The sequence below is a fragment of the Theropithecus gelada genome, chromosome 8 (assembly GCF_003255815.1).
Source record: "Theropithecus gelada isolate Dixy chromosome 8, Tgel_1.0, whole genome shotgun sequence".
In the NCBI taxonomy this organism is placed as follows: domain Eukaryota; kingdom Metazoa; phylum Chordata; class Mammalia; order Primates; family Cercopithecidae; genus Theropithecus; species Theropithecus gelada.
Window position 1 is genome coordinate 25,109,248 of NC_037676.1, and position 27,999 is coordinate 25,137,246.

The 27,999-nt window shown below is 40.8% G+C and overlaps 2 protein-coding genes across 29 annotated transcripts in view; one reads left to right on the top strand and one right to left on the bottom strand.

The window, feature by feature from the left end:
- BNIP3L (BCL2 interacting protein 3 like) lies at positions 1 to 26,848 on the top strand. 5 transcript variants are annotated; one of them, XM_025394710.1, is made up of 7 exons: positions 655 to 818; positions 2,492 to 2,496; positions 8,829 to 8,998; positions 13,503 to 13,575; positions 21,735 to 21,838; positions 21,960 to 22,109; positions 24,086 to 26,848. In XM_025394710.1, exons 1-7 carry the CDS (start codon positions 755 to 757, stop codon positions 24,132 to 24,134), a joined length of 615 nt encoding a protein of 204 aa, XP_025250495.1. In that variant the 5' UTR covers positions 655 to 754; the 3' UTR covers positions 24,135 to 26,848. The 5 variants fall into 5 exon arrangements, with proteins under 5 accessions (XP_025250494.1, XP_025250495.1, XP_025250498.1 ...); XM_025394709.1 differs by lacking the exon at positions 2,492 to 2,496 and having other exon boundaries at positions 1 to 854; positions 8,815 to 8,998; XM_025394713.1 differs by lacking the exons at positions 655 to 818; positions 2,492 to 2,496 and adding an exon at positions 1,009 to 1,103 and having other exon boundaries at positions 8,815 to 8,998.
- Positions 2,308 to 27,999, bottom strand: part of LOC112630422 (elongation factor 1-alpha 1-like) — a 49,743-nt gene continuing 24,051 nt past the window's right edge. The window contains exons 1-3 of one of the 24 annotated variants that reach the window (XM_025394696.1): positions 19,579 to 20,508; positions 15,896 to 15,899; positions 2,308 to 2,319 (exon numbers count right to left, since the gene is read on the bottom strand). In XM_025394696.1, coding sequence (XP_025250481.1) covers positions 2,316 to 2,319; positions 15,896 to 15,899; positions 19,579 to 20,437 — 867 coding nt within the window. In that variant the 5' untranslated portion in view covers positions 20,438 to 20,508 and the 3' untranslated portion in view covers positions 2,308 to 2,315. Of the gene's footprint in view, positions 2,320 to 2,796; positions 3,193 to 7,489; positions 7,498 to 10,353; positions 10,367 to 11,148; positions 11,160 to 11,921; positions 11,924 to 15,895; positions 15,900 to 16,923; positions 16,927 to 18,745; positions 20,509 to 27,999 lie in introns of those variants that run through there. The other 23 variants (XM_025394701.1, XM_025394702.1, XM_025394680.1 and 20 more) reach the window with 23 other exon arrangements.

The following is a 27,999-nucleotide window of genomic DNA, read 5'->3' on the forward strand; positions in this document are numbered from 1 at the left end:
GTACAGGATAAACGGCTTCCCACGTCATGTCCCAGAAATCGATTAGTCGATGGGATTTGGGTGATTGCTTTCTTCTGTTTTTCCTGAATTTTTCTCTTTCTTTTTTATTTCTTTCCCTTTCTTCTTTCTCTCTTTCTTTTTTACAATGATGGTGTGTTTGTAATCGACATTTCAAAAATTCTATAACAATTAAATTTGGGGGCGGCCTTCCCTTGTTTCCCGTATGGAGTGTTGATGTTTCAGCAGCTTTATTTGGAGTTTACAAGTGGAAGCACCTGGGTTTGGGGCTTCCTTTGTGTCCCCAAGACACCTATTGCAGGAGTGAGTCCTAAGCAGTAGAAAACAGATGCATGTGCAGGGCTGGATGAAGCACTATGGAGCCTGTGTGAGAGGAGGCACGGGCGCTAACACAGGAGCGCACTTCCTCATTCCGCTTCTTCTCATCCTCTCTCGCAGTGCCATTGGCATCACTCATCCCATCCGGTCATCCCAAGTCACACGCAAGAGTTCGTTCCCGGCGCGCGCGTCAGCTTGACTCGCGCGTCTCCACGTCCCGGACCCGCAGGGGAACGCCCCCGCCCCGTCCGGTCGCTTGTTGTGTTGTCATCACATGGCCTGGGCGGACCCTGACGTCAGTGGCAGGGGAGGGACAGCGCAGGCGCAGAAAAGGGGGCGGGGGACTCGGCTTGTTGTGTTGCTGCCTGAGAGCCTGAGACGGTCCTGCTGCTGCCGGAGCCCTGCCAGCTGTCCGACGATGTCGTCCCACCTAGTCGAGCCGCCGCCGCCCCTGCACAACAACAACAACAACTGCGAGGAAAGTGGCCAGTCTCTGCCGCAGCCGGCCGGCCTCAACAGTGAGTGAGGGGCCGAGGGCTTGGTGAAGGGGATGGGGGAGGAGGAGCCGCCCCGGCCGCCGCCACCGGCGCGGCGCGGGAGGCGGGAGGAGAAGGCAGCTCATTGGCCCAGGCCGGTGATGTCCGGGTGACTGACAGCTCCCGTCACCTGTCAGGAGGATGGGCGCCTGCCTTGCTCCGGGCCTCTCTGTTGCCTCCTGGGGTCATGGGCCGGGGGCCGTTTGGGTTCGCGGTCCGGGAGCGGCGCGGGTAGCGCGGATCCCCCTGGTGCTGGGGGTGGTCCCCAGCAGCGGAGCCGGGCGGGGCGGGGGCGAGCCTGGGGGGGGGGGGGGGGGGGGGGGGGGGGGAGGGGGCCGGGGGGGGGACGTGGGCCGGAATGGGGACGTGCAGCGGGGACGCCGGGGGATGGACGCGCGGGAGCGGGGCGGGGCGGGCGGATGCCGCGGGACGTGTCTGGGATCAGGTGTGCGGGGCCCGCGGGCGGGCAGCGTCTGGCGGGCTCGGGAGCCCCCAGCGAGCATTCCTTTGTTGCCACATGTTTGTCAGGAAAATTCATTTGCTGGTCTAGGGGTGGCTTCAGTCACGTGTGGGGTGAGAGGCTGTGCCTTGCTTCTCCTTTTTCCTTTTTTTATTTTTTTTTTATTAGCTTTCTCGAAGTTGCCCAAGTGATTTTTTTTAAGCGATGAGGTTGTGCGCCCAGTAAACCTGAGAGCAGCCTCCTGAACCACCCGGGACTGCACACGTCAGGGAGTCTGGGGCCGTGCATTTAAAGAAACGGAATTCAAAACGCACTCGGGCAATTGAAAGTTAACGGGCAAGGCTGATGGACAACCCAGGCCAGGGTCTTTTCATAACATTCCACTGCCCAGACATCTTGTCCTCAGATTGTTCCTGGTCGTGAGAACCGGGAGCCTTCTTGGAAGGGTTCTTGCCTAACCTTTCTTTAATTCAACTCTTGGGAAAGAGATAATGGGGGTAGCGAGCATATGGCCAGATGAAGGCTTTTCAAAACCGCTTGGATGCTTAAAGGTCATGCAGTATCTTTCGTAAGAGGGAGATGCTTCCAGCGTGGCCTGAAGATTATTCTAGGGAAGAGAGTTTCAGCCCTCACCAGGTAGCAACGGAGTTTGGAGATTTTAAGACGGATGCTGCTGCTCCAGGTTTTTTGATGGGTTAATACCCAAAACCTTTAAGTGTCCTACATTCCAGAATGTAAGATGGTTATGTTATTTCCCACAGTAAATTAGGATGAATGTCTGAGTCATTAAACGTTACTCGTATCACATATTCCTATGCAATTTTAAGTTATTTGCCCATGTTTAGCGTACTGTCTTAGATTTGAGAATGGGAAGAAACTTCAGAGCTAGCTAACTGCCTCCTGTTGTTTACCTGTAGAGAAACAGGTCTAGAGTTAAGAGCCTGGTCCAAGTTCACAACTGGCTGGGAGCAAAGCGGAGGTTGTCATGTTCAGCCTGTCTACTGCTGTTTTCAGGGCTTTTTTTTTTTGAGATGGAGTCTCGCTCTGTCTACAACCTCCACCTCCCAGATTGAAGCGATTCTTCTGCCTCGGCCTCCTGAGTAGCTGGGACTACAGGTGCTTGCCACCCGCCCAGCTAATTTTTGTATTTTTAGTGGAGACGAAGTTTCGCCATGTAGTTGGCATTACAGGCGCCCGACACCAACCCAGACTAATTTTTGTATTTTCAGTAGTGAGGGGGTTGGTCTCTCACCATGTTGGCCAGGCTGGTCTCAAACTGCTGACCTCACGTGATTAGCCGGCCTGGGCCTCCCATAGTGCTGGGATTACAGGCTTGAGCCATCGCACCTGGCCTCTTTTCAGGACTTCTTTTCAGTGGTCCAGAACCTCCTGCTGGTCTGTGTGTCTTATTTTGTCAGTGTGTTATTCTACCTAATTCACAAAGGTGGCCCACCTTTCTGTTTCTTTTTAGTATTCTGTTTCTTAATTGTGCAATTTTCTTATGAGTGAAGATACTTGGTAGGTGTACATGATTTCACTGAAATCTAAGGGATTTTCATCTTCCTTTGACCTTTTAACAACAACAACAATAAGGGCTGAGCCAGGCAGGGCGTGGTGGCTCATACCTGTCATCCCAGCACTTTGGGAGGCCGAAGCGGGTGGATCACTTGAGGTCAGGAATTCGAGACCAGCCTGGCCAACATGGTGAGAGACCAACCCCCTCTCTACTGAAAATACAAAAATTAGCTGGCCTGTTGGGCGCCTGTAATCCCAGCTACTCAGGAGGCTGAGGCAGGAGAATCGCTTGAATCCGGGAGGCAGAGGTTGCAGTGAGCTGAGATCGGGCCACTGCACTCCAGCCTGGGTGACAGAACGAGACTGTGTCTCAAAAAAAAAAAAAAAGGGCTGAGCCATATGTCATTGTTTATCTTGGAGTCTGACAGACCTATGAGGAGTTTGATGTCTTTGGCCAGTCGGTTCCTGCTTGGTTGACATCAGCTCTTACAGAGGTGGAAGTACTCAGCCTGCATGGGATATCAAAATGTTGCTTTGGGAAATCTAGATAGAAAATATTTTACGTGGGATAGGGTGAGCTTTCTGAAAAGCTTTTAGATAATGCCATATTTAATTACTCCCCTCTTTCCTCTTAACTCCGTTCGTTTTTTTAGCTCATTACACAACACTGCACTGAACAAAACAAGAAGCCTCATTGATTCCTTGAAGTGATTTTTGGGCATTGGGCAAAACAACTTATTCAGGCGCCTAGTACTATCCAAATTGCGATAAGTTGAAGGACTTTGTTGGGTAAAGTTGCACAACTGAAAAACAGGAGATGAAATGTACAGATTTTCTTGGGTTTGGGACTTTTTATCTTTGGTTCAGGGAACAAAGCAGAGTTTCAGTGGCAAATTATTGAAATATTTGAATAATGAAGTATTTCTGTGATTTTTTTTTTTTTTTAACTTTACCGCTGTGGAGAGACTGTTCACTTTCATTAAAAATTACAGGGCAAATACCCAAACTCCTTCCAAGTCAAAAGGATGTTGTCCAGTTTGTTTTATTGTTAAGAAAACTATCAACTTCCTTAAGAATATTTGAATAAGCGTCAATTGGTCAAATAAGGAAAATCAAAGTAGTAGTATAAGTCGTAGTGTAATTCTTGTTATTGGGAAATACAGCCTTTTTTTCTTTTCAAATTTTTTCTTTTTTTTTTTTTTTTGTTTGTTTTTTTGAGACAGGGTCTTGCTTTGTCACCCAAACTAGAGTGCAGTGGTGCAGTCATAGCTCATGGCAGCTTCGACCTCCTGGGCTTAAGTGATCCTCCTGCCTCAGTCTCCTAAGTAGCTAGGAGTGCAGGTGCACGCCCCCACACCCAGCTAATTATTTTATTTCTTGTAGAGTTGGAGTTTCACCTCGTTGCCCAGGCTGGTCACTAGCTAACTTATTTTTTGTAGAGATGGAGTTTCACTTTGTTGCCCAAGCTGGTCACAAACTATTTTTTTTTTTTTTTTTAAATAGAAACACGTCTTCAAGCACGATGTCCTTGCTTTCCGGTTTATGAAGAGTGCTGTTAAGACCTTCATGTATTGTCACTGCCTCATAATGTTTTGAATACCTATGTAATTTGTGTGTAAATACATACTTCTGCAAAAAGACCAACTTTTTTTTTTTTTTTTTTTTTTTTTAAGAAGAATGCCAGTGACTTTTGTTGGCCTGGTCTGGATTCCTTTCAATAATGAATGAAAAGCTTTGAGGAAAGAATGTAAACATAATGAAATTTGAAAAGAGTTACATGTGGGCCTTTAAAAGTTAGGGGGAAAAATGAGGAGAAATACTCTTCATTCTCTCTTCCCCTTGTCCCAAAGCTCCTCTCCTCTTCTTCTTGAGAGAGGATTGAACTAGTGATTATAAAACTGTAAAGATTATGCAACATACAGCAATGAGTATAATCGCAATTATTGGACCACCCTTCACGATCTATTATATTAGAGAATGGAGAAGCATTCACAGAAGTTTCTCTGAATCTCTTAGTCATTCCCAAAAACCCAAACCAGAAAATACCTCATGTCATTTCATATTATGTACAAATTGGCGTAAGGAACAGCTCTTAGTTTGTAAAGTCTTTTAAATAATAGAGAAAGCTTTCCAGCTTTTAGTTTTCAAGCTTGATTATTAGGAAGAGAATTCACTCTGTGGTTGTTTTCTACTTTGTGTTGCTTGGACAGCACAAACCTCTTATCTAGCCTTGTTTCCTTTGCAAGTAAAAAGGGACTTTGTGAGGATTGGTAGAGTTAGAACACTAAGAAATTCTGAGGCTGTAAATCAGGAACGAATCAGGTGATGGGAAACGGATGTGTTTTTCATCTATTGAGGAAGACATATTTGTTTTTTTGTATGTTACTCAAAAGATTAATACGTAGCCTCTTAATTAATGCCTATGTACATAACTTTCTCTGCACCCACTATGTATTTCCATAGATGATATTTTTGAAAGAGAATTACTGAGTTAAAGGAAATCTACCCTTTTAAGGCTGTTAATACATATTGTCAAATTATTCTCCAGAATGTTCACTGAAGCCCTGATTGTAATAAAGTATTAGAAACAACCATCTGAGTAGTGGTAAACCATTGCCATTTAGATAATGGTTAAAGTATGGTATATCTTTATAAAAGATGAGATGCAATGCAGTTGTTCGAAAGAATGAATGTCAGTATATATTGAGAGGGAAGACATCTGAAAAACGACTTACAGAATATGTCAGTATGTGTGTATGGTACAGTTCTAGTTCTTTATAAAAACAAAAGCAAAAACAGACCTATATTTCATTGGAAAAAACTCTGCAAGTCTCCATGTGAAACTGAAAAGTAGCTCCTTTGGGAGAAGGAATGGGAGGTTGGGAGAGATGTTAATTTTTAGTTTCATGTACTGATCTTTACGTTTTCTAGCAACACATTTTTCCAGTAAGGAATGCTTTTTCTATGATACAGAATATAGTTATAGTAGCTAAAACTTTCTTAGGGACCTTTCTCATTGTTCTGGGTGCTTTATTCATTTAATCCTCCTAACAAAGTCTTCGAGGTAGATACAATTATTGTCTCTGTTTTATAGATGAGAAAACTGAGGCACAAAGAGGTTAAGTACCCTGTGCGAGGGTAACAGCTGTAACTGAGAGTGGGAGCCTGGCTTCAGTCTCAGCCCCTGACCAAACTATACCAGTGTATGCCAAGTACAAATTGTCTGTCTTAAGTAGAAGTGCTTTCAGTTATGCTACAGGGTGTGGAGGCCACAGCACAGATCACTTTTACTAAGCTCTTCTAGGTATGTCTCTTTCAAGTTCCTAAAGTATATATTAGATTATGATTGGTTATCTGTTTTTAATGAAGAAAATAGGATCCAGACATTGATTTGAAAGTCCTTCAAAAAAGTAAACACCAGGCTGGGAGCAGTGGCTCATACTTTGGGAGGCTGAGGTGGAAGGATTGCTGAAACCCAGGAGTTTGAGACCAACCTGGGCAATGTAGGGAGACCCCGTCTCTACAAAATAAATAAATAAATAAATAAATAAATAAATAAATAAATAAATAAGTCGGGCATGGTGGCATGTGCCCTGTAGTCCCAACTACTTGGGAGACTGAGGTGGGAGGATTGCTTGGGCCCAGGAATCAAGGCTGCAGTGAGCTGTGATTTTGCCACCGTACTCCAACCTGGGTGACAATGCAAGACTGTCTCAAAAGAAAGACAAAAGTAAGAAACGGAAAACCTGATACTGTTTGTTACACCCTTTTTTCTCTTTGATCAGCTACTTCAAGTGAACATTAATTGTATTTTAGGGAAGACTGGCTTCCACAGAGACCCATCTGGAACTCCTGGTTCCTTAGCTCTGCTTCTGTCAGAGCAGCTCTGGGTTTTGGTTTGTTACTATTGTACGCATTAGGCTTCTATACAAGAAGAACTGGTTCCATTGGTTTAAAAATAAGTTTGAAAATCCTAGAAACAGTGAGAGTCAGAAAAAAACTGTTTTTATATACATATTATCTCCCCCACCCCCTTTCTCTCCAGTTGAAATATTTTGCAGAGCTCTAAATTTAGGGATGCTTTTGGCATATTTCTTATACACTCCAGAGGCACTCTAGATAATTTATCTTCAATGTTAGATCTCTCTTAGCTTTGCTAGTTGTATTTGTTAATCCATTTTGAGTTACCTTTAGTCTGCGTCCATTTTATGTGTGTGTAGAATGAGGCCATGGAGATGTACAGCTCTGTCGTTTGGCAGCAGAGTCCTAAGGAATTGGTGGTGATTATGGGATGGTGGTAGCCACTGGGGCTGCCTCAAACGGAAAGGAAAGGGTTCTAAGGACTTATAAATGTAAATTCTAGTGTATAACTGAGCATCTTCTGTTTACCAGCACTTGATACTACTAAATCCTCACAGCACCCCGGTGTTGTTATTATCTCTGTTTACAGATGAGGAAGCTGAAGCTCAGGTCACAAAGGTAGACAGGAAGTGATGGGGTCAGATTCCCGGCTGCATCTGCCTTGGAGCTTTCCTTCTTGTGAGGGCGATGTTGAATTCACTCTGGAACTGGTGTAGCCATCGCCACATTTAGAGTGCATTTTAGAGTTTGAGCCAGTTTTGATGATTTTACTTCAACTTACTGACGGAACTCCTTGTTCATCCCTGGAACTCTCGAACACTTCTGCTGGGAGTTTAGAGGGATGACCACACCAAGCCGCTTGGTTACATTTTCTAAAACAAAATTTATTGTAAGAAATGGAAATTATGAACAAAATATACGACTATCTCTTTTTACTGTGAAGTTAGTTTATTGGCTACTGTTAACAATTTATTTATTTATTTACTTACTATTCTTTTGTAGAGACAGGGTCTTACCTTGTTGCTCAGGCTAGTGTCAAACTCCTGGACTCAAGCAATCCTGGTGCCTCAGCCTTCCAAAGTGCTGGGATTACATGTGTGAGCCACTGTACCTGGCTTCAACTCTTATTAAAATTAAAGCACCTTAATATGTTTAGCAAACTCATTGGACCAATAAATATTTTTAAGACCTATGCAGAATTACCAGTGGTACATCCCCTTTTTCTGTGGCTCCACCCCTTCAACTTTGTGTCCAAGAAAACTTTTCGTGTTTGCCTGTAGCTGATGTGCAGTTGTTTCTGCCCCCAAATCAACAGGGTTTAATGAAAACCCTAGAAAGTAGAAACTTGTGGGAGAGAAGAGAAAAAAGACAAGTTCACAAGGTATGTTTAGTGTATAAAAAAGGAGAAAGACTAGAAAGCGTGAGATATAAAGGAAATGAAGAAACTAATCAGTGAGATAGAGCTAAAGCTTTTTTCTGAATTTTTAGCGTTATCACCTGATTTAGTTAACCAGCCGCATTAATTTTATGCTCCTGATTTGTGTACAAATGGAAATTTTTGCTATTGGATTTAGGTTCCCTCTCTAGGAGTTTCCCAGTTGTTTGCACTGAGTAGGATATAGTTGCTAACTTACTTAGATGACCTTTTATGAAATTTGTAAGAGATGTATTTATTTCATTTCTGGAGCAGATACAGCTGAGTAGCTTAGGTAGACTATGAAGAAAGTGTGTGTGTATATGTACACCAACTAAAATATGAAAGGTAAGTAGCCTAAAAGTAGCAATTTTTTTTTTGAAAAGCAACCTCAGAGTTTTTGGTAAAGTGTTATCATAAATTAAACTTTACCCAGAGAGAATATTGACTGGAAAACACATTTTCTGAGTTGTTTTAGAGTTCGAGCTGCTTCTCAGTTGATGGCATGAGCTGTTTCAGGAACAGAACTATATAGATATTTAGACTTTTATTCTTACTTATTTTCTTCAGAATACTTTTGCCTTTGGTTTGAGGAGAGTCAGAATTCTTATCTGGATTCACCATGTTCACATCTGTGTGCACATGACAGATTTCAGTTCTGCTGTGGTTAACTTATCTGACTTGTCCAACAGGTTCCTGGGTGGAGCTCCCCATGAGCAACAGCAATGGCAATGATAATGGCAATGGGAAAAATGGGGGGCTGGAACACGTACCGTCCTCATCCTCCATCCACAATGGAGACATGGAGAAGATTCTATTGGATGCACAACATGAATCAGGACAGAGTAGTTCAAGAGGCAGTTCTCACTGTGACAGGTAAGTGAGACACATGTTTTGGTGGAATTCAGGAAACGAATGGGTTATAGGGCTCATTCTCTCTAGGAAAAATGTATTTGCCTAAATCTTCACTTAGCAAAATATGCCTTCTGATACATTGCAGTGTAATATATATTGCACAGATATATATTGTGTTTATATGAGACAGCTAATTAACAGGTGCTTCAGTGGCCACTGTTTTTCCCCAGATTGTCATTTTTCTTACCCAGATTATATTGTTTTTAGCAGTTTATCGGTTTAAAAATTCAGTGGCGTAAATGCTAATTTATAGAATTAATATAATTTTCCCCCATTTTCTTTTGTATCCCTGTTTTACAGATAACAGACTGCCTTGAATTAGTTACCTCTGTATATATCTGTCTTCCCTTCTAGATCTTGACGTTTCAAAGGGCAATAGCCATGTTTCATTTTTATTAGCTTCACAGTAGTGGTGCTGGCCCATAGTAGACCCTCAGTAAATGTTTGACTCATAGGACCTGCAGGTCGTTGCACATTATAGCAATATTTGCACAGTTGGAAGCACCAACCAAGGTCTGTGAAGATAGTTTTGAAGGCTCTTCTGCTTTCTCAGAGGATGTTTTGTTTCAGACCTCATTTTTCTGTGTTTGACCTGAAGAAACTAATTCCATGGATTAAGGACTGCTTATGGTGAAAGAGTAAGAATACAATGAGATATGTGTGTGGAATGAAACCAGGTCATTATTTTTTAGTAAAAACTTTTCTGTTTTTTTCCAAAAAGGCTAGATATTAAATGACATTTAAAAAATTCTTGTTTCAGTGACAGCTACACTGTTAGCGTTATGGGTCACTGGATGACCTTCGGGGTAGTTGTTAACTGATGTTAACCATTTGGAAAATGCAAACGCACAGGAAGCAGATTAAGGAAATGTAAACAGTGACTATCTTTAGGAATGCAGTATGGATATTTTTCTTCTTAACATTTTTTTATTTTCTAAAAACTGTGTATATTGCACATATTATTACTTATCAGAAGAAGTGAAAAAAAGGAGAAATGAGTTAAATCATGTCCAGCTTCCTGAGTGGCTTATGATCCACTCATGTTGCCAAGGCAGCGGGGGGACTGGCTTGTTGGCTCTGTGGCACACTGTGCACCCCCGCCACCCCGTGTCATCCCTTACTTGTCCCTGTGTTTCTTAGAGCCTGGGATGGCTCTTGTCATAAGCGGAACCAGAACAGATGGCTCTCTTCTGAACAGCTTGCCCTTGATTCTAGTAGCTACAGCATTAGTCTGCCTTTCCGAATGAAGATTTGTATTTATATAATGGAACTCGCTGATGGGTTTCTCAAGTTTTCTGCTTGTTATGGCCTGTCAACAAGGCTTTCACTCTAAGTTCAAGTGTGTGGGCCTTGATCATTGATACCACGGTGCCCATGAGCCTGTTGTTCACACGGTGCTGTCAATGAGCAGAGAAAAGTCACCTGCTTACCTGTCTGTTCATCTTATTACATGTGACTGAATATGCCTTCACCCTCCCATGATCATGTTTCAGTTTAGGTTGTGAGAAGGAGGCATGGCAAGTGCTTTTGAACACTTTCCTACCCCTCATCTTATGTATCTCCAGGCCCTAGATTAGTGATCATCTTTCAGAGAATGCCTAGAACCTGAGTGTGCAACAGTACTCTTCTGGGATATCTGACTAACACGCTTTACCATTAAGGAATGTCTTCAAAACTCACGTCATTTGAATTGCCGTGCGTCTCTGTATTTGAAAAGTCACCGGGAAGTGTTTTTTGTAGGGGGAAGAGTTTTGGGGTTGTTGGGTATCAGTCCTAGAGCTGATTTATGTATATTTTCAACTTAAAAATTATTGCATAGAAATATTTACGTCGCTGCAGGGATTGTTAGCTGGGAACCCCAGCGTGTTCTGCTTTGCCTTCCATCCTGTCACAGGGGTTTTCACCTTGACGGCACACTAGATTCACCCAGGAGCTTTGAAAAATGCCAGCACACGGACTGCATCTCAAGAACTTCTCATTTTGGTTGACAGGGGCAGGGTAGAGACATCACAATATTTTAAAAGCTCCCTAGCCGATTCTAATATATGCCATGGGTGAAGCTCTAATGCATTCCAAATTGTTAGGAGGAAATAAACAGTTTAGAGAAGAGGTTGGTGCCAGTGTGAAGAAGCATATAGAAGCAGAGCGACGCTTCCATAGGATTCTTGACTTTGTCACCCTGACTGCCTTGACCTGGTCAAGGCTGTGTAAGGCTGACCCTTAACCGGATGTGTAGCTGTGAACCCAACAGTGTTATGAGCACAAAGATAGTAAACTGAGGCCACCAGGAGTGCCCAGTTCTGGTTGACTCCTGTGCTAGTTCAAGACAAAAATTTCCTAAATATATATGACGTTTGTTTGATACAGAACCAGCTTTTCTCTTTTCCTGTCCCCATTTAAGAATCTTCTATGTCAGTTATACCAGTCTAAAAGACTCCTAGGCCTCATCTGTCTGATAAATTTCTGACGATCTTATTTCTGAGTCAGTCTCACCAACATTTCTGTACATTAATTAACATTGTATACATACTCTTGATAACTTTTATAGTTTATTCCTTTCAGCAAGTTAAGCCTCAAATATTTTTTATTTCTATTTTAGATTTTGGGGGAGGGTTTGTGTATGTAGTGAAGGATCCCCAGTGACTTTCAGTTTTTACACAAGGAATCATTGATAAAGCTGAGAAATTAACTTAACACATTCTGTTCATCTCTTGCATCAAGTGCAGTTTGTGACCATGTTGTTTTTGTCTAAAAACTTATTTGTAAATTTTGCAGTTCTAAGAATGTATTTTGTGCAGTTATAAAGGTTTTATATTAATATATAAGCTTATATAATTCACTCTGAAATATCTCAAAGCAAATATTTCTGAAATAAGTAAAATAGTAGTTCTCAAAGTTTTCGGTCATTATATACCTTTACATTCCTAAAAATCATTAGGGACCCCGAAGGACTTGTTTGTGGGTTCATATATTTTGATATTTACTATATTAGAAATTAAAGCTGAGAAAATACATATTCAAAAATAATACATTGTAACATAAGTAACTTTTTTTAGTGAAAGTACCTATTTTCTTTTTTTTTTTTTTTTTTTTTTTTTTTTTGAGACGGAGTCTGGCTCTGTCGCCCAGGCTGGAGTGCAGTGGCCGGATCTCAGCTCACTGCAAGCTCCGCCTCCCGGGTCTACGCCATTCTCCTGCCTCAGCCTCCCGAGTAGCTGGGACTACAGGCGCCCGCCACGTCGCCCGGCTAGTTTTTTGTATTTTTTTAGTAGAGATGGGGTTTCACTGTGTTAGCCAGGATGGTCTCGATCTCCTGACCTCGTGATCCGCCCATCTCGGCCTCCCAAAGTGCTGGGATTACAGGCTTGAGCCACCGCGCCCGGCCAGAAAGTACCTATTTTCTATAAACCCTCCAAGTTAATAAGAATAGTGGCATTGTTTTACACGTTTACAAATCTCTAATACCCAGCTTAATACAAAACAGCTGGTTCTCATCCACGCTTGCATTCTAACTGTTGTACTATCACACATCACGTAGCCTTCGGAAAACTCCACTATACACATGGGAGAATGAGAATGAAAAAGGCAAATAAATCCTACTAGTATTTTTTTTTTTTTTTTTTTTTTTTTTTTTTTTTTTTTTTTTTTTTTTTGTTTTTTTTTTTTTTTTTTTTTTTTTTTTTTTTTTTTTTTTTTTTTTTTGAGACGGAGTCTTGCTCTGTCGCCCAGGCTGGAGTGCAGTGGCCGGATCTCAGCTCACTGCAAGCTCCGCCTCCCGGGTTCACGCCATTCTCCTGCCTCAGCCTCCGGAGTAGCTCGGACTACAGGCGCCCGCCACCTCGCCCGGCTAGTTTTTTGTATTTTTAGTAGAGACGGGGTTTCACTGTGTTAGCCAGGATGGTCTCAATCTCCTGACCTCGTGATCCGCCCATCTCGGCCTCCCAAAGTGCTGGGATTACAGGCTTGAGCCACCGCGCCCGGCCTCCTACTAGTATTAAGAAAGGAACTTTAACCTCAAAGACCATCTGAAAGCATCTTTGAAAACTACCTTATGCACTTTGAGAACTACTGGTGAATTATTTAATGATGAAGGAACTTTGAGAAAAAGAACTCTGAACTAAAGTTCCTGAATTTGAAGATTTTTTTACCTTTAATGGACAAAAGAGTAAATATAAGAAAATGTGACAGTTTGTGTCTGTAGGTAGTATTTCCTTTGCAAATTTATCATTTTGAAGGAATTTATTACTACTGAAAAAGTACAGAACATTTTGGGAGTAAGAATGCTCAATTTCATTTAGCCATTTAATATCACATACATTTTTCTTGTATGGGGTTATGATATATTTTCTGATTTGCTTTTTCAAAGCCATACTGCTGTAACTTCTAATTTTCTAATTTCTAGTAGAGACTAAGTCATTTGACAAAGTGAGAATTAAAACTGATAGCTAAATTCCTTCTCTTCTAGCCCTTCGCCACAAGAAGATGGGCAGATCATGTTTGATGTGGAAATGCACACAAGCAGGGACCATAGCTCTCAGGTGTGTGGGGGGGATTCTGATTTATAGTAAACAAGAAAGATGGAAATTCTGTAACTATATTTTGCTAAAATAAAGAACATGAAGACTTTTAGGAATAGTTTGAAGCTATTACTGAATTTCTGATTTTGGAATTTATTTAGGACGGTATAGTTCATGTTGCACTCCTTTACAATTAAGGATTTGGGGCCCTGTCTCTCTAAAATAATTGGAAAATTATTGCCCATAATGAATCATGCCAATACTCCAGTCTAGTTTCTTGAGTTTGTAAGTAGAAAAAACTGAGATAGATGCTTTAAGACCACAGAATAAATGAAGATGAAGAACTAGATGTGAAGACTTTTTTTTTTTTTTTTTGCATCTGAAATCAAAGCAGTGACTTTTGAGATAAATTTCAAGAGGTAGACATAAAATTTATCTAAATTATGCAGGATTCCTTGAAGATAAATATTGTTTACTAGGAGTTGACAATGTTGGAAACAGGGATATAGTATTAAAATCTTACAAATGTTTGTGTTATAAAACTTAAAATATGGTAAGTATATAATTGTTGCTAATGATTTAGAATACTTGTAGCCAGCCTTTAACTTTATTGATATGTAAGATCACCTGAAAGTGTCGTTAGAGTACAAATTCTTGAGGATGGGAACCATTTTCTTTTTCTCCTGTATTTAGGGTGCTTGAAAAATATTGAATGAACCTTTGAATGAGTTGCAACTAAAACCTTGTTTTGTAGGGTTTTCAATATGCTGTGTCCTGAGCACTAGAAATATTTTGTGTATCTTAGACCCACCCAGTATTCTTTCTGTTTCCGAAGGCCACAGCGTTCCTCCATACTTTACTATGCTCTATTTTTGCTTTTCTCTGAAATGTTGAAAATCTATGGATTCAACACAAATTTATTTTATGATGATGAGCTTTATACTGTAGAGAAGCTCACAATAGCAGGCTGTCATGTAGTAAGATGATCTGACTGGAGCATTTGAGTTGCTGGCTTATGTATGTCAGTTTGGCCACATGCAGTAAGTGATAGCTGATGTAGAAGAAAGCATACAAAGTCTCCATAGCAGAAAGCGTACCAAGGTATCCAAGAGAGAAATCAAATTCTTTGCTGTGGTCTTTCCTGAGAAGGATTTCTTCAATCTATATCACCTTTTATACAGAAAGCTTAAAGTTTAGATTAGCATTTCCCAAAATGTGTTTTCAAGAATGTTTGTTCAAAGGGAATTTCCATAAGATAGTCCTGAAGTCAAATAAATGGAAAGTAATGCAGCCCCAGGCTCCCCCACACTCTCACCCTAGTAGTCGCATGAGTAGTTCTGACCAGTTCCTGCAGTAAAGAAATGATTATAGTTTAAGCTGGACATGGTGGCACTCGCCTGAGTCTCAGCTACTTGGGAGGTGGAGGCGGGAGGATCCCTTGAGCCCCAGGAGTTTTGAGTCCAGCCTGGGCAACATAGCAAGACTCTGTCTCTTAAAAAAAAAAAAAAAAAAAAAAAAGAAATGAGTTTAATTAAACCAAATGTTTCCCAAGCTTATTTGACCTTAGACTTTCTTCCTCTTCTCTGCATACATTTTTCCCTTAAGAACTTAATAACTCCGTGGAGCACTTTGGTAAGTGCTTTCCTGGCTCACAGAGTTGCAGATGTGCAATTAGGCTTAACTGAATATTGAATTTACACGGAATTCTAGAGCCGAATGCATCTCTCCTGGAATTCCAAAGGAATTCTTGAAATTCAGGAAAGAAAATGTCAGATTTTTGGCCTTTGGTAGGTTTGCCAGTGTTGATCCCTTTGCAGGACCAATTCCCTAAGAGAGAATAGGCTGTCATCAAGAGGAGGTGCTTTATGTTGACAATCAGATCGGTCAGTTTCAACCAAGGGAAGAGTTTAGAAAGACAGTAACTCCTATGAGAGATATTTTAACAGTTGAGTAAGACTTAATAAGGGAGCTGTCAGTAGGTATAGTTTAAACTTTCAAAAACCTTTTACAGTGCCTTTTTTTTAATGGAAGAAACAATAATTTAAAAATTAATTTTTTTAGGTTTTGGGAACATTGATTTTCTTCCTGAATAAGAAGAAAGTTGAGGGTTAAGAAACTTAAAAAAACAGGTTAAGGACTGTTATTATACTTCATCTTATAGAATATTTTTATATGTGTTTATAAGGACTATATATCATTTTCAAGCTTTTCTAAGATGAGGAAGGAAAGTCACTAGCATTAACTAGATATGTTCTAGTTGCTCAATTTCTTTCTTTCTTTTTTTTTTTTTTTTTTTTTTGAGACAGTGTCTCAGGGTCTTGCTTTGTCACCCAGGCTGGAGTGCGGTGGTGCAGTTATAGCTCACCACAGACTCCAATTCCTGGCTCAAGCAATCTCTCTGCCTCAGCCTCCCTAGTAGCTGGGACTACAGGAACACACTGCCATACCTGGCTAATTTTTTATTTTGTTTGTATAGACAGAGTCTCACTATATTGCCCAGGTCGATTTCAAACTCCTGGCCTCAAATGATCCTCCCACGTCGGTCTCCCAAAGTGCTGGAATTACAGACATGAGTTACTACTCCCACCTCTCTTTTAATGTTCTCAATCCAGTGAAAGCAGTGATATTATCCCCATGGACAAATGGAAAAAGTGAGGCTTTGTACTAATTACTTATCTAAGATCACAAAGCAAGTCAGTGTTAGAGCCAGGATTCAAAGCAGGTCTCAGTCTGTGGCCCTTGTTCTTTCTACTGAACTAAGTAAATGAATTTGATTAACAGGAGAGCTCACAAAGCCATTAGAATGAACTGAAAAATGTCTGCTGAGTTATGGTGTGGGGAATTTCCGCCTAAGGCAGTGTGCACTTAGGAAAAAGACCGTGAAACTGCTTTTGGGATGATCATCCTCAAGAGTCTCAGTTTTGTATCAGAAAACAGACCATAGATTGTTTTTTCACTTGATCTTAGCCAAAAGTCCGAGAAGCAATATAGATTATTTATTGAAGACATTTTTGCGTTGTGTTTCTGGGACCAAAAAATGCCAGCACAGTGTTGAGTGTTACTGAAAAATGATCCAAACGGAAAGTGTCCTCCTTTATCTCTCTTGTGAAACTGTGATTTTTATCTGTACGTGAATCATGGTATACAGCTTAATATCCATATTTAGAGGACAGAGTGCCCTTGAGGTGGACCAGAGAAGGAAAACATAAGTGATTAGAAAATAAAGAACTCCATGTGAGAGAACAGGCTAGAATGATCAGAATCTTCTTTGTTTTTGTTTCTTGTTTTTGAGACGGACCTCACTCTGTCACCCAGGCTGGAGTGCAGTGGCTTTGGCTCACTGCAGCCTCTGTTTCCAGGCAGTTCTACTGCCTTAGCCGCCCAAGAAGCTGGGATTACAGGTGTGCACTACAACGTCCAGCTAATTTTTGTATTCTTAGTAGAGACGGGGTTTTGCCCTGTTGTCCAGGCTCAAAACTCCTGGCCTCAAGTGATCCATCCGCCTCAGCCTCCCTAAGTGTTGGGATTACAGGCAGGAGCCACAGTGCCCGGCCAGAATCTTCTTTGAATAGATGTAGGTATAGAGAGAGGATTATTGATTTTAAGAGCACAAATCTTACATAATTAGATTAAGTACATTTTTACCATATTCTGGAATTCTAAGAATTGGAAGGCAGTTTAAAACCTGAAAGTGGCAAATTTAAGACTAATAAAAGGAAGCACAGAGCGGTAGTAAATGGGGAAAGCTTACCACTCTTAAAGTGTTAGAATAAGTTGAGAAACTTATCTGGAGTTCTTTTTTGTTTTGTTTTCTTTTTAAAACACTTGTCCAGAGATAACTTTGCTTCACTCAACTGAGAAAATTCCATCCTCTTGAAAACAAAAATTAGAGCGTAAAATCTTACTGCGTTTTCATTCTGTCAGGAATTATGAAATACTAACTTGTTAAATCTTTGAGCAGGTTTAAAGAGAGACCTGTGAGGCCAAAGCAGGAAACTAAACAGAAACCACCTGCAGTATGTTGAGTGTAGTCAGATACTGTGTGCACAGCAACTGATCTGCAAGTAAATTGTAACCGTTTATTGTTTTTGATTTGGGATGATTTCAGTGTTACTCCAAAGAGCCAACTCATGATTCTGAGTAATCTCAATAGCCAATGGAAAGAGCTTAATCCTAAATGCTACATTGTGTCATTCAGCGGAATTTGCCAAGTTCAGCAGAACTAGATAAGAATGGTACTAACAAGAGCAGTAGACAAGGCACAGGGGTTTGACTTTGCCCCGTCTGAAGCTCCTGTCCTGGGGTAGCTATTTCACAGAAAACTAGACCTGTCAAAAAAGAGTCATGTGAATATGTCAGACTCTGCATTTCTTAGCTACCTACTGAAAAGAATGACAGCTTTGGTCAAAGAGTGAATCCTAGTCAAACAAAATAAAATGTCAAAATGCTTCTTAGTTTTGAGGCCCTTGGGTTTGGGGACATTCCTTAAAACTGAATATGGCCAGGCGCAGTGGCTCACGCCTGTAATCCCAGCACTTTGGGAAGCCGAGCTGCGTGTATCACTTGAGGTCAGGAGTTCGAGACCAGCCTGGCCAACATGGTGAACCCCTATCTCTACAAACAATATAGGTGTGGTGCCAGGTGCCTGTAATCCCAGCTACTCTGGAAGCTGAGGCAGGAGAACTGCCAGAACCCAGGAGGCGGAGGTTGCAGTGAGCCAAGCTCGCGCCACTGCACTCCAGCCTGGGCGACAGAGCGAGACTCCGTCTCAAAAAGAAAACTGAATAAATAATACTGAATCAATAAAACTGAATAAATAAACATTTTTAGGACTTTTTCCCTCCTTTTGGTTCTGTTAAAAGGGGAGCTATTGGAAATGTTAATTGTTCTTGGTCTGAAACTTTAGATTATCATTAGCAATTTTTTAAAATCACATTTTTTATTTTATGTGATATGACAGATGTTAAATTCTGACTCAACTTCTTATGAATTATTCCAAAAAACTTTTGACTAACATAGTTTCGAAACCTTGGAAAATGTTTGCATAGCAATTTGTTCTAAAAATATAATCTCCTTCCGGAGTGTCAACCCTGGTGCTTAACAGTAGGACCTCTCTATACAGTGTTCTTGGGTTTGAATACTGGCCCTGCTATGTACTGGTTGTGGAACTTTAGGCAAATTATTATTATTATTTTTTTTTTTCTCATTAAACTTTTTTAATGGGTCTCAAAATTCTGTGACAAATTTTTGGTCAAGTTGTTTCCATTAAAAAGTACTGATTTTAAAAACTAATAACTTAAAACTGCCACACGCAAAAAAGAAAACCAAAGTGGTCCACAAAACATTCTCCTTTCCTTCTGAAGGTTTTACGATGCATTGTTATCATTAACCAGTCTTTTACTACTAAACTTAAATGGCCAATTGAAACAAACAGTTCTGAGACCGTTCTTCCACCACTGATTAAGAGTGGGGTGGCAGGTATTAGGGATAATATTCATTTAGCCTTCTGAGCTTTCTGGGCAGACTTGGTGACCTTGCCAGCTCCAGCAGCCTTCTTGTCCACTGCTTTGATGACACCCTCCGCAACTGTCTGCCTCATATCACGAACAGCAAAGCGACCCAAAGGTGGATAGTCTGAGAAGCTCTCAACACACATAGGCTTGCCAGGAACCATATCAACAATGGCAGCATCACCAGACTTCAAGAATTTAGGGCCATCTTCCAGTTTTTTACCAGAACGGCGATCAATCTTTTCCTTCAGCTCAGCAAACTTGCATGCAATGTGAGCCGTGTGGCAATCCAACACAGGGGCATAGCCAGCACTTATTTGGCCTGGATGGTTCAGGATAATCACCTGAGCAGTGAAGCCAGCTGCTTCCATTGGTGGGTCGTTTTTGCTGTCACCAGCAACGTTGCCACGACGAACATCCTTGACAGACACATTCTTGACATTGAAGCCCACATTGTCCCCAGGAAGAGCTTCAGTCAAAGCTTCATGGTGCATTTCGACAGATTTTACTTCAGTTGTAACGTTGACTGGAGCAAAGGTGACCACCATACCGGGTTTGAGAACACCAGTCTCCACTCGGCCAACAGGAACAGTACCAATACCACCAATTTTGTAGACATCCTGGAGAGGCAGGCGCAAGGGCTTGTCAGTTGGACGAGTTGGTGGTAGGATGCAGTCCAGAGCCTCAAGCAGCGTGGTTCCACTGGCATTGCCATCCTTACGGGTGACCTTCCATCCCTTGAACCAAGGCATGTTAGCACTTGGCTCCAGCATGTTGTCACCATTCCAACCAGAAATTGGCACAAATGCTACTGTGTCGGGGTTGTAGCCAATTTTCTTAATGTAAGTGCTGACTTCCTTAACAATTTCCTCGTATCTCTTCTGGCTGTAGGGTGGCTCAGTGGAATCCACTTTGTTAACACCAACAATTAGTTGTTTCACACCCAGTGTGTAAGCCAGAAGAGCATGCTCTCGGGTCTGCCCATTCTTGGAGATACCAGCTTCAGATTCACCAACGCCAGCAGCAACAATCAGGACAGCACAGTCAGCCTGAGATGTCCCTGTAATCATGTTTTTGATGAAGTCTCTGTGTCCTGGGGCATCAATGATAGTCACATAATACTTGCTGGTCTCAAATTTCCACAAGGAGATATCAATGGTGATACCACGTTCCCGCTCAGCTTTCAGTTTATCCAAGACCCAGGCATACTTGAAGGAGCCCTTTCCCATCTCAGCAGCCTCCTTCTCAAATTTTTCAATGGTTCTTTTGTCGATGCCACCGCATTTGTAGATCAGATGGCCAGTAGTGGTGGACTTGCCCGAATCTACGTGTCCAATGACGACAATGTTGATATGAGTCTTTTCCTTTCCCATTTTGGCTTTTAGGGGTAGTTTTCACGACACCTGTGTTCTGGCGGCAAACCCGTTGCGAAAAAGCAGGCAAATTATTTAATCTATGTCTCAGTCTCTTCATCTGTAAAATGGGATTTTAATAATTCCTATTTTTATAGGGTTGTTTTTTGCAAGGTGAAAGTTAATGCATGTGGCTGGGTGCAGAGTGTCTCACACCTGTAATCCTAGCACTTGGGGAGGCTGAGGCGGGGGAGATCCCTTGGGCCTGGGAGTTCAAGACCAGGCTGGGCAACGTAGTGAAACACTGTCTCTTTAAAAAATACAAAAATTAGCTGGGCGTGGTGGCACAGACCTGTAGTCCCAGCTACTTGGGAGGCTAAGGTAGAATTAATTGAGCCCAGGAGTTCAAGGTTGCAGTAAGCTATGATTGCACTCTGGCCTGGGTGACACAGGAGACCCTGTCTCCAGGAAAAAAAAAAAAGTTAATGCATGTAACATGCTTGGAATAATATTTGCCCCTTTAAGTGCTCAGTAAATACTATTATTTATTCCCTCTTCATATCTCTCACTTATTTTTGTTTTACTTCTCATCATTTTATTTTTAGCATATCCTTTTATTTCCTTTTATTTTTTTAATTATGAATTTTTGTTTGAGACAGAATCTCACCCTGTTGCCCAGGCTAGAGTGTAGTGGCTGGATCTCAGCTCACTGCAACCTCCACCTCCAAAACTCAAGTGATTCTTCTGCCTCAGCCTCCCAAGTAGCTGGGATTACAGGCACCCGCCACCATGCCCAGCTAATTTTTTTTTGTTTTGTATTTTTTTAGTAAAGACGGGGTTTTACCATGTTGGCCAGGCTGATCTCCAGCTTCTGACCTCAAGTGATTCACCCGCCTCAGCCTCCCAAAGTGCTGGGATTACAGGCACGAGCCACCACACCCGGCCTAATTACAAAAATTTTAAGTGCATACAAAAGAGAATAATATAATGGACCTCCTTACAAGTATTGCCCAGATTTAACTCTTATCAAGGTTTTTCATACTTCAGTTAGCATTACATCCCAAAATACAGTCTTTTTCCAGTTCCTGTGCTGTGCTTAGATATCTCAACAGTAAAGCTTACTCAGGTTGTTCTGAAGATATTACATACTCTGATCTTAGATTATTTTTAAGCATTTTTTAGAAAAACAGCTTGTTTCTTATCTAAAATTGCTGAGACGCAACCTTATGAGTTTGGTATATTTCCTGTCCAGACTTGTCTTTGTATTAGGAGGAATTGGTCTTCCTTTTTTTCTTAAAGTTTGAATTATTCTTTACAGTCAGAAGAAGAAGTTGTAGAAGGAGAGAAGGAAGTTGAGGCTTTGAAGAAAAGTGCGGACTGGGTGTCAGACTGGTCCAGTAGACCCGAAAACATTCCACCCAAGTGAGTTTTCACATGTTTCTTGTCAGTGGACACAGTTGATCTGCACCCACTTATAGGCAATGGTTGATAATCCCCACGATATTTTCAGCAAATGACATCTGCCTCTGAATTTCTTTCTCAGGGAGTTCCACTTCAGACACCCTAAACGTTCTGTGTCTTTAAGCATGAGGAAAAGTGGAGCCATGAAGAAAGGGGGTATTTTCTCCGCAGAATTTCTGAAGGTCTTCATTCCATCTCTCTTCCTTTCTCATGTTTTGGCTTTGGGACTAGGGTAAGTACTGGTCAACTCTTGAAGTTTTTTCCATTCATTTTATCCTATTTTATTTTCAGATTGAAGAAACGTATGTGAAAGCAGTTTTTACTGCTTTACTTTTAATGTTTCAGTGCAAATAAGGCTAACTTAAGAATGACTAAAGTGGGTACACAATTGTTCTACAAATAAGCATTTTTAATAATAGTAGAGGTTTTTTTTTCTTACTTGAAAATAAGATGTTTGGCCTGGCGTGGTGGCTAATGCCTGTAATCCCAGCACTTTGGGAGGCCAAGGTGGGTAGATGACCTGAGGCCAGGAGTTCGAGGCCAGCCTGACCAACATGTTGAAACCCGGTCTCTACTAAAAATACAAAAATTAGCTGGCTGTGGTCGTGCACATCTGTAGTCCCAGCTACTTGGGAGGCTGAGGCAGGAGAATCGCTTGAACATGGGAGGCAGAAGTTGCAGTGAGCAGAGATCATGCCACTGCACTCCAGCCTGGTGGATAGAACAAGACTCCATCTCGAAAAAAAAAGAAAAGATGTTCATATTAATCCCCTAAATGATCATTTTTAACTGGACTCTTCTGTGGTTGATTTTTCTTTTTGGGTTTTGTTGTTTAATATTTAATCTTGAGTAATTTATGAACTAAACTAATCTTTAACATGTATATTTTGTGGTCAATGCAAAGACTTTTTTTCATATGGGAAAATACATGATTACATTGAGTGGTTTTTTTAAATGAAACTGGTAGGTTGATTGGTGCTCATTTTTTCCTTTTTTAACTTGGTAGTATTTTCATTTATTTTGCTAAAATCGACCTCATATTTACGTATGATTCATTAGTTTTTCAGCCACATCTTTTAAATAAATTGCTTTTTTTCCTTGATTTAAACAATTAAGGAATTACACTTCTGAAAGATTTTAGGAGTTAAACAGTAGCTGTTAATTTTTTTCAAGACATATGTTGTGCTGTAAGCATGCCCAATGGGTCGTTTTCATATAAGATATGCAGAAGGTGGGTCATCATTTTCTTCCCTTTAAGGAGCTCAGCATATTGGAGAGAGATTCTCAGTCACGAGCTCAGAAACTTGCATACAGCTTTCCACACGCCCCTCTTGTCTCTCTTGGGTGCTTGATCTGCTTTTGTGAGGGCGAGGACAGTAATCACAAACAGCAACCTAGAAGAGGTTTGTGCAGAAGGGCAGCGTGTGACCGTTGCATGGGGGTTGATGTGGGGCAGGTATAGGAGTTTAATACGTTGCTACCTATACAGCAGTTCATTGCCCTTAAGCGGTTGGTTTCTGTACCTTGCCGTCTCTCTTTCAGTCATCTTCAGATTGTTTGTCTTGGCTGTAAGTATAACTATTGCTATAGATAAATGTAAAAAGAGGGTTTAAAAACTTGGTTGCTTTAGTTGCACTGGAGGTGAAGTTTGTTACATATTTTCCTTAACTTCCCTTCTGCTTTTGCTGTTGAAGAGGCCAAATACTTGGTTGGCCTGAAAAAGTATTGTAAGGCCCCTAATCCTTAAGAGTTATTAGTAAGAGCTGTCTTTAAAGCACTGACAGCTTTTAAGGGTTTTGTTTTTTTTTTTGTCCTACATAGAGCACCAAAATAATTTCACATATTACTATATTTTTGTGTCAGTAGAACCTTCTGTCCACCAAAGAGGAATATATTGAAGGAGTTGGGCTGCTTTATTTACTCTGTGGAGGGATCTGTTCTCTCTGGCTTTACTTTGTCTAATCACTACCCCTTTGCTGTGGAGCCCCAATTTAAAGAGTAAACAGAATCATATAAAACCAGTTTGGCTGGGCTGGTGACTGGTTTTAAGAAAGTCAGCGATGATTTCATGGTGTTTGGGGAGCGGTGCCCACAAATTTTTAGAGCCTTTTACAAAGGCTGAAGAGTTTTAAGTAGAGTTCAGACTATGGACAGGCTGGTATAGAACTGTTGAAACAGGTGAAACATGATACCTCTGCTTCCTTTCAGCATCTATATTGGAAAGCGACTGAGCACACCCTCTGCCAGCACCTACTGAGGGAAAGGAAAAGCCCCTGGAAATGCGTGTGACCTGTGAAGTGGTGTATTGTCACAGTAGCTTATTTGAACTTGAGACCATTGTAAGCATGACCCAACCTACCACCCTGTTTTTACATATCCAATTCCAGTAACTCTCAAATCCAGTATTTTATTCAAACTCTGTTGAGGCATTTTACTAACCTTATACCCTTTTTGGCCTGTAAGACATTTTAGAATTTCCTAACAGAGTTTACTGTTGTTTAGAAATTTGCAAGGGCTTCTTTTCCGCAAATGCCACCAGCAGATTATAATTTTGTCAACAAGGCTATTATCTCTAATTAGTACCACCAGAGTAGACCTGTATCATTCATGGTATAAATTTTACTCTTGCAACATAACTACCATCTCTCTCTTAAAACGAGATCAGGTTAGCAAATGATGTAAAAGAAGCTTATTGTCTAGTTGTTTTTTTCCCCCAAGACAAAGGCAAGCTTTCCTAAGTTTGAGTTGATAGTTATTAAAAAGAAAAAAAAAAAAAAAAGCAAGACATAAGAAAAAAATATCCTGGGCAATAAAAATATTATTTTAAACCAGCTTTGGAGCCACTTTTTTGTCTAAGCCTCCTAATAACGCCTTTTAATTTATAGGAGGCAAGCTGTATAATGATAGGTATGAAATAGGATAAGAACTGAAATACATCAGCAGATTTTCATACTAGTCTGTTGTAATGCTGTCTTTTCTATGGTGTAGAATCTTTCTTTCTGATAAGCAACGTCTCAGGCCTAGAAATATATGAAATTGCTTTTCGAGATTTTTGTGTGTGTGTTTGATATTTTTTATGTTAATTAGCTGCATGTGAATTTTTCATGACTTTAAATTTTTTATTTTTTATTCCTTTTTTTTTTCTCTAAGAAGAGGCTTTGGAATGAATTCCAATTTGTGATGTTAATACAGGCTTCTTGTTTTAGGAAGCATCACCTATACTCTGAAGCCTTTAAACTCTGAAGAGAATTGTTTCAGAGTTATTCCAAGCAGTTGTGCAACTTGGAAAAACAGACTTGGGTTGTGGGAACAGTTGACAGCGTTCTGAAAAGATGCCATTTGTTTCCTTCTGATCTCTCACTGATTAATGTTTACTGTACAGTCTTCCCAAGGTGATTCCTGCGACTGCAGGCACTGGTCATTTTCTCATGTAGCCGTCTTTTCAGTTATGGTAAAACTCTTGAAGTTCAGAACACTCAACAGATTCCTTCAATGATATACTTGTTCGTTCATTTCTAAAATGTGAAGCTTTAGGACCAAATTGTTAGAAAGCATCAGGATGACCAGTTATCTCTAGTAGATTTTCTTGGATTTCAGAACATCTAGTATGACTCTGAAGGATACCACATGTTTTATATATAAATAATTACTGTTTATGATATAGACATTGATATTGACTATTTAGAGAACCATTGTTAATTTTAAAACTAGCAATCTATAAAGTGCATCAGGTCAACTTGAATAAAAACACTATGACAGCCAGGTTTGCCAGTTTGCAGAAACTATCTAACTCTCTCTGTCACATCAACATTTGTAAAATTGATGTGTTATAATGGAAAAGAACATACAGATTAAACAAGAAAATTTTTATCTTTTTTCAAGAATATAGCTGGCTATCTTTAAGAAAGATTGATATATCCTAAATAGTTTTGCAAGTAATTTTCTTTTTTCTTTCTAGCATTTGATGTCTAAATAATTTTGGACATCTTTTTATTAGACTGTGTTTCTGTCTTACTCTTAAACCTGGTAACACTTGATTTGCCTTCTATAACCTATTTATTTCAAGTGTTCATATTTGAATTTCTTTGGGAAGAAAGTAAATCTGATGGCTCACTGATTTTTGAAAAGCCTGAATAAAATTGGAAAGGCCAGAAAGTTAGGAGAACTGACTAGCCAAACTGCTACAGTATGCAATTTCTATTACAATTGGTATTATGGGGGGAAAGTAAAATTATACTTTACCTGAAAGTGACTTCTTACAGCTAGTGCACTGTGCTCTTTCCACGTTCAGCAGCAGTTCTGTCAGTAGTGCCATTGAACCTCGGTATATTTATGATTTCTTTCAATGTTAAAAATAGACATAGTGTTGCCCTTTTTCTTAAAGCCTCAATGAAATTATGGAAAATTGCTTAAAACATGAATACATCATCACAGTAGAATGTATTATGAGAGCATGTAGTATGTATCTATAGCCCTAACACACGGGATGAACGTTTTACTGCTACCCCCAGATTTGTGTTGAACGAAAACATTGTGGATTGGAAAGGAGAATTCAGCAATTAACAGTTGAAGTTGTGAGATTAATGTTTTAAAAGCTTTATACCTGTTTACAATTTGGAGACAAAAAGGCAGGCTTCATTTTTCATATGTTTAATGAAAACTGGCTTAAGATATTTGTAAATAGAATCAAGAGCAAAACTGCACAAACTTGCACATTGGAAAGTGCAACAACTTCCCGTGATTGCAGTAAAAATACTTACTATTCTAAAAAAATGAGAATTGAAGACTTAGCCAGGCAGATAAGTTTTTTCATGAACCCGTTGTGGAAATTATTGGAATTAACTGAGCCAAAGTGATTATGCATTCTTCATCTATTTTAGTTAGCACTTTGTACCGTTATATACAGTTTACAATACATGCATAACTTGTAGCTATAAACATTTTGTGCCATTAAAGCTCTCACAAAACTTTCCCTGTCAGTATATCATTTTTCTGTCGTATGTGTTGTCTGGGAGTTTCGGGCGATGAGGCCTCCTCGCCTGCACACAGCCTTCCAGTCATCTGGCTCCTCAGCAGTGGAGTTGCTGACGGTGCTCAGGGTGTGAACGGTGTTCTGTGGGGACGGTCACCGCAGTGTGAGCATTTGTGAGTGCCTCGGGACTGTGGCATTCAGAGCGTTTGCCTCCAGGTGGTGGCAGGAGGGTGCTCACGGGGGGAGTGCTCAGGATGTACAGGAGGGATGTGGAGTGTACCCTGATGGGAATGGCGGTGGGGACACCTGCGAAAGTGGATCCAGAAGGAACTGGAAGTTCCATGTGCCTGGAAAACAGGATGGATACAGAGAAAACTGAAAAATGTAGGTTAGTATTGAACCCAATTGAAATGTGTGTGCCCTCCCAGGGGTCACACTTCATCAGGGATACCTTTGGGGGTTTACTTCTTTTAAACAGGGAGGTGATTTAAGATGTATATTTTAGACAGTCAAGCCATCTGGTGAGAGTACCAGAGGAGATCAATCAGTTCTCTAGGTGAGGAGCTAGGGCCTGCCCTGGGCTGTCACCCTGGGGTTGGCAGTGGTGGGCCAGGATACGTATGAGAAACAAAGCAGAAGCAAACTGGTCAGAAGGTGACTTAGAGAGGAAGGCATGTGTATTCCTTTGTGTGTGTGTGTGGCCTGAAAACATGGGTTGATCCCATTAGTTAAAGGAGGACGGGAGAAGAAATGGGGTGGTAGGAGCAAAGAGGGAGGATTTCAGTTTTGAGTGCATTGAACATGAAATGTCTGAGGGACTTCTGATTGGACACTTATTAGATAGAACTATAACCCAGGAGAAGGGTCTGGAGTGGAAGTAAAACACAGACCCGTGCATTATGTATTTATATGATGTTTAAAGATTGGACAATGGACAAGGAAGAAAGTTATTCAAATAACGGGAAAGCCCAACATTCGAAGGCAGAGCAGAAGAGAAGTTCGAGGTGAATGATATTGTTGGTATCACAGAACCCCCAAAGTAGGAGGTGACCATGTTTTGTGGTGAAGTAAGAGGAATCGAGAAGCTTTGGAATATGGCAGTTGGATCTGTGCTGATCTTTGCAAGAGCGTTTTCTGTAGGAGTGAAAGA